Here is an 11,233-nt window from a genome sequence, read left to right as displayed (position 1 = left end):
TCTATATCTGGCCAAATGAAAAAATTTATTATCGGTTGCAGAATGACATGTTTATGGATCCAATTTCATTTTACTGGTCCTTTAAAAATGCGACGTCTGTTAGGATGCATATGTTGAATATACCCAAAGTGGTGAAGGGTATCATATAGTCGGCCCGACTTTACTACTTTCCTTACTGGTTTTATAAGAGTTTTATTTTGAAATACTTCCATATATTTGTTATTTAAAATATTTGTTTGTATCTGGTGACGTATACATGTTGACATTAGTCATACGCATCGATGTATTTAAAGAAATACCGTATAGACTTATCATAAATTGTAAATATTTTTTAAACTCATATCTGATTAGAACCTTGACAATGTCTTTATATACCGCTTAATCTATGACACTTCATGGTCATCTATATATTCCGCTTAATTATTAGGAGAATAATATCCGTATTTTAAAAGAAGATACATAGACTTTAGTTCGATGTCCAGCTTGTGATACGCATAATTAAGAACATCCCCAAAATCCTCATAATCATCATCAACATCGCTAGAATCATCTATATACCCTGTTTCAAGAAAATCGAATGAAATGCGATTCGAAAATCCATATTTAATCCCAGAAGTGAGAATCGTTGGAAATTTTACATTTCGAAATGGAACTTTCTCCAAAATTTTTACACCAGAAAAAAAATTTTTGTCTATAACACTTCTTGGAATGAAGATAAACAAATATTTTCGTAAATGTCACAAAATCCTGTTATTAGTCTCAATTTAGATTAGGCGAGTTTACTTGCGGCAAGTCTTTGTTTGTAGGAGAGAGGGGCAAAAAAAATTTGCTCGTACCGATTTTAATTCGTTTTGTGTATTTCGTATTTGTTGACATTTTATATTTATTTAAATGTGAAAAAACTATTGACATCAAATGAAAAATGAAATATTTTCGAAACCGAATTGCCTTATATAGACGCATGAAGCAAGTTCAAAAGGGAACGATAATAATTGCCGCAAGTAAACTCGCCTAATATAAATCAGGACTTTAAAATTATTTGTTTGAGTCCGGTGACGTATACATGTTGACAATTGTCATACGCACCAACGTATTTAAAGAAATATCTGATTAGAACATGGGTTATATTCAGAATCCAAAATACTCAATTACAGTCATTTAGGTTTAAAAATGCACGAAGGAAATTTATACCACCTAAGAGGGATAATAACACCCAAAATGATGACCATTATACAATTTTTTGGTATTATACATTTTATTCATCCACTTATGTTGCAAAATCGACTAAAACATTGAAAGTTCATGATATAACAATTCCTACGTTTAGAATTTCAGATTTAACCAAATAAAGATTTGATCGTAATATTTAATATATATTGGCAACACTGTTCTAATCATGTGTGTTGCTTGACGAAATGGTATTGCAGTTAGCTACGCTTAGCGTTAACAACCTACCCCCAAATGAGAGAAACGTCTAGCCTTTCCAATGTTTTGGAATTAACTTCATATTGTAAAAATGGCCTTCTTGTTGTACCAGACCAGTCCACCAGACAGACAACCAAACACCTAGGCCAAGCTGCCTGGCCAGCCGTGTTGTGAGTTAATTGCCATTTCAGTTTCAGTTGCCAAATGATACAGTTCACAACGGTAAATAAGACGCTTGCGTATTCAAATTTTTCAAAATCTAAACACAAAGATCTCTTAAATAATTCTATAACAAAAATTTCAGTAAAGGAAACGCAGCAAAAACAACAACAACAACAAAATGCCCTGTTCCAGTTTTGTTAACAGCCATTCAGTGACTGTGGCAATTGTGGTTTTGGCTGGTATTGAATGGGTCTTGGCTGGAGCCTATCGCAGTAGTCCAATTTATGCAGCGCCATCAGCCGTGCAAGAGATTGAATATGGTGGAGCAACGGCATATGGTTATGGTGCACCTGAGTCACCACCACCAGCAGCAACAACAATAACAAAGAAATCACAAGCATTTGAAATTGTTAACCAATGGAAATATTTGGATTTTGAATATCCCACCTTTGGACAAAGACAAAAGGCTATTGCCAATAGGTATGATAGACAATAGAAAAAAACAACAGCCTAGAGAAATCTAAAACAACTGAAGGTCATGCTTTGTATATTTATTATATGTGTGTGTGTGTGTTTGTTTTTCTTTTCAGAGAATTTATAGCTGAAAATAATCTACCCTTGGGTGTGGACTTCTATAAAGATCGCATTTTCATTACCACACCTCGTTGGAAGGACGGTGTACCGGCCAGTTTTGGTTGGTTACCCTATCCCCCGAAGGAAGAAAGTCCTCCAATACGCCCCTACCCAGATTGGGAATCCCATGGTGATCCCTACAACCCCGATTGTGAAAAACTAATATCCGTTTATCGTACCCAAATCGATGATTGTGGTCGTATATGGTTAATTGATTCGGGTATTGTTAATGCCACAGTCAGCCTAAGCCAGGTGTGTCCACCAAAAATTGTGGCCTATGATTTGGCCACAAATCAAAAAGTAGTACAATATCAATTCCCACCGGATCAAGTGAAGCAGGACAGTTTACATTCGAATATTATCGTTGATGTTCATCGTAATCGTTGTGATGATGCCCATGCCTATGTTACGGATGTCTGGCGTTTCGGGATTGTTGTCTATAGCCTGAAAAAGAATCGCAGCTGGCGTGTAACCAATTACAACTTCTCACCTGATCCTGTGGCCTCAGATTTCAATGTATTTGGTTTGAATTTCCAATGGTTGGATGGTGTGTTTGGCATGAGTTTGTCATTGGCCAAGACACCGGATGAGGAGCGCATTTTATATTTCCATCCTATGGCTAGTTTTAAGGTAGGTCCTCCACCCCAACAAAATATAAAAGCCAATTTAAATTTAATATTCATTAATTGCAGGAATTTGTTGTCTCCAATGCTTTGCTCAAGGACGAAAGCTTGTGGCCCGCCAAGGCCCAGGATTTGGCCAAATATTTCCTACCAATTGGTGAACGTGGTGTCAATGGTCAATCTTCCACCTCTGGCATTGATCGCAACGGTGTTATGTTCTTCACTCAGGTACATCGTGACGATGTGGGCTGTTGGAACACCAAGAAACCCTATGATGGCAACAATCTTCATCGTTTCTTAGAGGCCGAAGGCAATAGCACTCTAATTCAATTCCCGAATGATTTAAAAGTCGATCGTGAACCGAGACAAAGTGTTTGGGTGATAAGTAACCGCCTGCCCGTCTATCTTTATAGTCAGCTAAATTATGAAGAGATTAATTTCCGAATTTTAAAAGCTGATACCGAGACTTTAGTTCAGGGTACAGTTTGTGATACGCGTAGTTATGGACATCCTCAAAACCCCCACAGTCATCATCAACATCGCCAGCATCATGGATATCAACATGAACTAGTGCCAGAGTATCTATTTCATTGAGAATGGGTTGAATTAAATGGAATTTGAAATAAAATAGGATTTCATTTGTATTGACTTCACATACATACATATTCAGGGAAAAGGGTGTTGATAGACTTATAATACCTATTTTATAAGATTTTTGTTCTATACTTTCGCATTCATTATAATTGTGTAACCTATGCAGCGACATATCATTAAAATAATAATAATAAATTGTTTGTTTTTACAATAAAATATTTTTTTTTTGTATTTGGCAGTGCGGCAGATAATGCTTCATCAAAAAATTTACATAAACTTACGGCTTTTCAAGGGTTATGAAAAATATAATTTAAAAAATTGACGCCTTAGACCAGTTTTGTGCTCAACAAAATTGCGAATAAGTTAAGTAAGTAAGCTGAGAATTCATCATAAAAAACGACGGACTAAAAGAGGCTCAGATACAGGAAAAAATTATTTAAAAAATCTAGGCCTTAGATAATCCCTTAAAAATATAATTTAAAAATTCACGAATATGACAATCCTTGGAAAATATAATTTAAAAATTTTAGTAAAAAAGTGTTAGTCGGTGTTGCCGACAGATATACAGTGGTGGTCACAGAATTAAAACATTTACTGTGCTAAACATTTTTTGATCGGCCCTCGATTCGTTTGAAGTATTTTTGAAAATTTTTAATTCAGAACACTTCGATATACTGCACTTAAGAGATTTAGTGTGAAAATAGAAAATTTTTGCATGCAATTTTTCCATAAATAACGGTTTTTATGAAAACACATCGACTTTGAAGTGGCCATATAATTAAAACATTGTGTGGGATTTTTTACTTTACTGCATTTTTTGAAAATATTTTTAGAAAATCTCTTTAGTTTAGTTAAATTTTGTGAACTAAGCACCGATAAAATCATTTACAGATAAAAATTGTTGAAAAAATCTGTAAAATCTATTAAAATTGCCAACAATTTGTACAGTACACCTTACGTTCAGAAAATCACCCTAATTATAGAAAATAAAGGTCCGAATGCACCAGAAATTGCTAGAATTAGTAGAAAACATTAAATAATTCTCAAATTAAAGAAATATTTGAAATAAAAACTCAAAAAATTGGAATTAACCTAAAGGAACGATTCAATTTCAATAGCCTTTACTGAAGAAGGCCGGAATATTTTTGCAGTATGTGAGAAAAAATCGATTGATATTGTTATTTATTATATCAAATCGACTGTTCGATATACAGAATATATTTTATCAAAAAATATATCTGTCAGAACATAAAGACAGAGATCAACGCCTAGGTTGACGAGTAAAAGTTTCTGGCACACAGTAGCATGTTTGATGGTCAACTCTTGACCCTTAAAATCTATTGAACATGACAATATTTTTCCAAAATAATATTTTTTGAATCGAATAACTTCCACTTAATCTATTTTAATATCAAGGAAGTAAAAATGTTACAGTTTGAAAAATATTTGAAGTCTTGTGTTGAACATGAAAAATGCTGCTGTATGCCAGAAACTTTTACTCGTCAACCTAGGCGTTGATCTCTGTTCGTTCTGTTCTGACAGATATATTTTTTGATAAAATATATTCTGTACTACTCGAACAGTCGATTTGATATAATAAATACCAATATCAATCGATTTTTTCTCACATACTGCAAAAATATTCCGGCCTTCTTCAGTAAAGACTATTGAAATTGAATAGTTTCTTTAGGTTAATTCCATTTTTTTGAGTTTTTATTTCAAATATTTCTTTAATTTGAAAATTATTTATTGTTTTCTACTAATTCTAGCAATTTCTGGTGCATTCGGACCTTTATTTTCTATAATTAGGGTGATTTTCTGCACGTAAGGTGTACTGTACAAATTGTTGGCAATTTTGATAGATTTTACAGATTTTTTCAACAATTTTTTTCTGTAAATGATTTTATCGGTGCTGGGTTCACAAAATTTAACAAAATTAAAGAGATTTTCTAAAAATATTTTCAAAAAATGCAGTAAAGTAAAAAATCCCACACAATGTTTTAATTATATGGCCACTTCAAAGTCGATGTATTTTCATAAAAACCGTTATTTATGGAAAAATTGCATGCAAAAATTTTCTGAAATAAAAAATTTTCAAAAATACTTCAAACGAATCGAGGGCTGATCAATATATGTTTACCACAGTAAATGTTTTAATTCTGTGACCACCACTGTATACCCCCAGTCTATGGTTTGCGGAGGTCTTCGAAAATACACACATATTTTTTTATTAGATTTTTATAAGAAATATGTTATTAACAAAGAGGTTTCGGATTTAATGTTGTTAAAATTTTATAAAATATTGACCATTTGTGAGGGAGGTACCGGAAGGAGTTGACTACTTGGTCCCATCTTCGGACTTGATATAGGATTGGTAAAGATACTAGGTTGGGCAAGGTTTGGTTGAAATATGGAATTCCATTAGCCTGATATTGGATTTACAAATATTGAAAATTTTTACCATTTGTGGGGGAGGTATCAGAAGCAGTGGACCAATGGGTCCCATCTTCAGACTTAATCTAGATTTTGTAAAGATAATAGGTTGTGCAAAGTTTTTTTTTTCATATCGGACATTCCATTAGGTATTATAAATATTGAAAATTTTGACCCTCTGTGGGGGAAGTACAAGAAAGAGTGGACCAATGGGTGTCATCTTCAAACTTGATCTAGGCTTGATAAGATAATAGGTTGTACAAAGTTTGCAGTTATTACAAAATTAATTTTTAGCACAATTCGAACTTAAACTAAGTTTGGAAGAAATATTAAGATGTTAAGAGGTTGAATGAAATCTGTTGCTGCCTTCGAGAGTTGTCTTGTGCACTAGCCAGACAGACGGACTACGGACGAACGGACATGTGTAAATCGACTCCAAATTTTCTGAAACGAATTTTGTCCAAAGAAACATGGGGTCTAAAACCAATATTTCGATGAGGCACATTTTCATTTTTATACCCTCAGCCATAAGGCTGAGGGTATATTTACAAGTCCAAGTTTTAGATAAAAAACAAAATTTAAATAGTGATACTAATACCAAAGTTCAAGATTCAGTCTACATTGCTATACTATGTACAAATTTTGTACATTTATTTTTCGAATTACACAAAAACACTTTTTTACGTCAACCCAAAATCTATTCAATGTAAAATATTCTAGGAATATACCAAATTACCAACCATACTAAGAATACCCAAATTTTACACAATATTTATTGAGTTAAAATTTAAAATTTTACTTTACACACATTAAGAATTAATTTCCTCATTGACATTTGGAAATGACGATTGTCATATTTAGTACAAAATAATCCCACCTAACATTATTTTTAAAACAATTCAAACTTTAATTCCTTTAAATATCTCAATAAAAATGTTAACTTAAACCACTATTCAAATAAACCAATTTTAAAATAATACGTTTTGAATAGATAGTTTGCGAAGGGAATTTGTTGGTGAATTAAGCGATAATTTCGGGGGGAAAATACACACAATAATAACAAACTGGCAACGCTACACACAATACTTGTTTCTCGTTTACTACGCTTCTCTCCCAATTCGATCTGTTCGCTCTTTTATTGATGACATTTTCACTCAGGTTAATTGGGTTGGAGAATATTTGTAAACATTGACTTGCACTTACCATAACTTTATCTTCAAAGCAAATTAATACAATTATTTTAATAAATCATTTTATAACAATAACACAAATATATTATTTGTCACAATGTATAACGTTGACAAATAATAAATATGTCTAGATAATAAACAATAACAATACACCGAATTGTACACCTTTTGGCCAAGCTGTTGACTCTGACGTTTGGCTTTGACAACTGCTGTTGTTGCAGCAGCTGATCTCTTTGGAGCAAAGCTTTTTGTGAAGTTGATACAGAAGTTTATTGTTTATTTATAAGCTTTGGTTAAAATATTTGAGAACGCCTGAAAGTATACTTCATTAATATGCTTTGAAATACAGTAACGATTTTAATTTTGTGGCAGAACAAATACAAATCAGTAATACGTTAAAATGCTAGAAATTCTATGGATGAAAGGTTCTAAGTGATACTAATTTTAGTACATTTCGTATTGAATGAAATTAGGTGTGGTGTAGGAGTTAGGAACGTTTACTAAACTAGTAAACAAAGTGTCACGGATACAACGAATAAAATACTGTGTATAATGGTTTTTATTCGTTGTATCAAAGATATATGTTTATCACAGAATTGACCCATATGTGGTACCCAAAAAAGGTTGTCCTATAGATCCCATGTTCGTATTTAAAGCAGCTTTGGTAAAATATTACGATGCATTAAATCGGTTATTTAATTCGCTTCAAAATAAATTCACAGGTTTGTAAAATGTTGACGCTTTGTGGGGAAGGTACAAGATAGAATGGAATGGAACTTGAGTTATGGTTGGTAAAAATATGACGATGTGCAGAGTCTGGGTCGAATCGGACATTATATTATTTGATTTATAAATCTTGACGCTGAGGTACTAGAAGGAATGCGCCGATAAGTTCTATCATCCAACAATATACAGACTTGGTAAAATACTAGGTTGTGCAAAGTATGATTCAAATCGTTAGTCCGTTCGCATGCCATTACAAAAAAAATTCATATGACACCAGGAAAGTTCAAAAGTCGGACAGGGCCGACTATATGATACCGCTTTGGATATGTACAAGAGATCTTCATATGTACAATATACTGTAGATAGAGTAATCATAGCGTCTTTGGAGACCATTGAAATGGAATCGCAATATTTCAAAGACATAGGCTCCTCAGTTTGCAACATTTGCATAAAATCGGACAAAAATATATCTACATTTGAACCGATTTCAACAACAAAATATCGTGCAAATAGAACAGGATTTATGGTGCACCCTATATATAAAATTTACATAAAATCGGACGAAGCTATATATGGGAGCTATATCTAAATCTGAACCCATTTCAACAAAACTTCGCATATATTAATCTGGACTTAAGTCAGTATGCTGTGCAAAATTTTGTCTCAATCGGATAAATATTGGCAGTATGGTGACCCATTTATATAAAATCAGACGAAACTCTAAAACTGAACTGATTTTCTTCAAATTTCAATAGGATTCATCATTGGGCCAAATAATACCATATTTCATCCAAATCGGATCATAATTGCGACCTGTACCTTGTTTACAATTTAACATGGGCAGACAGACAGGCGGACAGACGAACATGCATAAATCGACTTAGAAAGTAATTCTATGCATATTTTCAAAAGGAACCATGTGTCTATCTCTTTTCCTGTTGCCTGTTACAAACATATGCACAAAGACATAATAGCCTGTACTACAGTGAGGTGAGAGGTATGTGTCTGATTTGAATTATGTTCATTAATAGATGGCGCTGACGACGCGATCTTAAAATATGCATGCATCTTCTATTTTTGCCATAACTTCGTATTGCAGATATTAAAATGAAAGTGGTGTAATATGAACGGCACAACTGTATACTTTCTTGTGAAATAAATAAATTTATAAAATTCCGGGCATGGCATAACTATACAAAATATTTTCCAATTTGTTCATAAATTTGCTTTTGACAACATTCTGCTTTCAAATTTTAAATGAAAATATCATCCTTCAAGAGTTTCTAAATTATTTTTATTAATATTTTCTGTTCCCTTCCGCTAAAATTTATTTTGTCTCTGCATTGTTGTCTCATATTGTTCAAAAGTTATGAAGAAACCCAGAAAACTGTAATTTTCGATTAACATGTCAACTCTGTCAAACAATCTTAGATACTGTCGGATAGTGTATGTTCTAAGCTATTAATATCCATATCACTACGCACTCAAAAGTTATGAAGAATCTAAAATACTGATGATTTTTTTCAAAATTGGCAACACTGGCAAATATTCGTCGTCAGCGCCATCTGTTGAATGAGTAGATTATGCGAAATTTTAACCTCATTTGTTTTTCCTATAAATTTTGAAATACCGTAGATATTTAAGCAAAATGCACGTTATCTGAAAGGTACAATTTCATACATTCTTTTAAAATAACAACAATTTAAATTTTTTAATGTTGTATTAAAATTTTCCATAATTTCCCTTGACAATATTGTGCAGGTCATAGTAAAGCAGATAATTTACTCTTTCATATGACACTATTTTTGTTGAAATGCGATTATCTGTTCAAAAGCTATACGATGGGAAAGTTGAACTCGAAAAACTGATGAGCTTGATTAGAATCATGTTCATCAATAGATGGCGCTGACGACGGGTATATAAAAATTGCATAATTTATTTCTCTTTGCTATAACTTCGCAAAGCGAAGTAGCATATAAAAATCTTTAAAATTTTATCGAAATTACATCGATAATCAATTTAAAACTTCCAAAAAGTTTGTCTTCAATATTTTTATTGATCACAAGAATATACCATGTAAAAACAATACAAAAATTCATAAAAAAGTAAAAAAAATAAAATTATAACTAATTAAACAATAAAAACAATTTTTTCTACAGTAATGAAAAATAGTAGAAATTTAGTGGCCAAATCGAGTGAAAGAAACAACACAAGAATAATTGAATTTAGTATGGAACCAAAAAAATAGATACAAATTAAAAATATTAACTTAAAATGTAGCGAGTATTATTATTATTTTTTTTTTTTCTAGAAAATTTCAATCATATTTCACAATTTCTTACAGCAATCAACACCTTTTGCATTCGGATTTTTTATTTTTTGGTAAATTAATACCAACGTGTGTGTGTATAATGCCAAACTATTTAAGTTGTCAAATTTTGCACTCCCAAAAAAACTGGCAGTGCAATTTTAATAGAGGGGCTGTGCAACATCATTACATTCATCGCCATCGCCAGACCATCATTATTAAAAACCTTTTGTTGTGCGACTCTTTGTCTGAGTGTCGCTTTTGTTGCCAATGATGGTGGTGGTTGTGATGGTCAGCCATCTATTGTCCATCGCTGTTGTCCGTCATGCCCTTTCATTCAACGGCCTCAATAATTTCGTATTCCTCATCTAGCGAATGATCGTAATCGATGTTGTATTTGTTTTTGATTTTGCTCTTGTAGTCTTTCAATTCTTCGTTGTTGTTGATTGTGTTGGCATTTGAGGATTTCTTATTGGAACTACCATTGCCGAATTGTTGGGGCTGATGTTGCGACTTGCCGGGTTGACGTTGCCTTTGAATGGGCCGGGAATGATGATCCGATTCTTTTTTGTTGCTGTTGTTAATACGTTTTTGTTGTTCATTTGTGTGAAATTGTTGTCGCTGCTGTTGTTGTTGCTGCTGCTTTTTATCATGATTGAATTTAAGCTTATCATGATTACGATTGAAAAGCTCATTTTTATTAATGCTATTTGTACTAATACTACTACTGCTACCTGGACTACCACTACTGCTACTGATGCCTCCATGGGATATTGCATTAGGACTACTTTGGATTGTTTGTGAGTATTTCATGTGGCCTCTAAAACTATTTTTGGTATTATTACGAGTTGTGGTTTTCACTGCTGAATGTGATGGTGATTCTATTGACGATGATGATGATGATAATGGTGGTGCATTGGTTGGATATGTGGCCATGATGGCCCTTAATGGTGCTATTCTATGCCTTTGCTGATATCTCGATGTTGGTGGTGGTGGTACTAATTCTAATTGTAATCTCTGTTGTTTTTGTTCGACTTCTTCTCCTCCTGCTACCTCTTTATTAAACATTCTTCTTTCATTAAATTGTCCTCCTCTTCCTCGCTGTCTCAACTCTTCATGTCTACCTCTAAAATTTCCTA

At 32.9% G+C, this 11,233-nt stretch overlaps 2 protein-coding genes across 2 annotated transcripts; one reads left to right on the top strand and one right to left on the bottom strand.

Annotated features, from left to right (window-relative positions):
* The first annotated feature begins 1,765 nt into the window (after positions 1–1,765).
* LOC133320980 (protein yellow) lies at positions 1,766–3,437 on the top strand. Its single transcript, XM_061530072.1, has 3 exons — positions 1,766–2,067; positions 2,178–2,850; positions 2,913–3,437. Exons 1-3 carry the CDS (start codon positions 1,766–1,768, stop codon positions 3,435–3,437), a joined length of 1,500 nt encoding a protein of 499 aa, XP_061386056.1.
* Positions 3,438–10,427: 6,990 nt separating this feature from the next.
* Positions 10,428–11,162, bottom strand: LOC133320979 (putative uncharacterized protein DDB_G0284213). The gene has a single exon (XM_061530071.1). It carries the CDS (start codon positions 11,160–11,162, stop codon positions 10,428–10,430), a length of 735 nt encoding a protein of 244 aa, XP_061386055.1.
* Positions 11,163–11,233: the final 71 nt, after the last annotated feature.

Source organism: Musca vetustissima, unplaced genomic scaffold (assembly GCF_032173495.1).
Source record: "Musca vetustissima isolate MV318-11 ecotype Yass unplaced genomic scaffold, APGP_CSIRO_Mvet_v1 utg14196, whole genome shotgun sequence".
In the NCBI taxonomy this organism is placed as follows: domain Eukaryota; kingdom Metazoa; phylum Arthropoda; class Insecta; order Diptera; family Muscidae; genus Musca; species Musca vetustissima.
The sequence above is the reverse complement of the archived record's forward strand: the minus strand, read 5'-3'. Positions and strand labels throughout refer to the sequence as shown.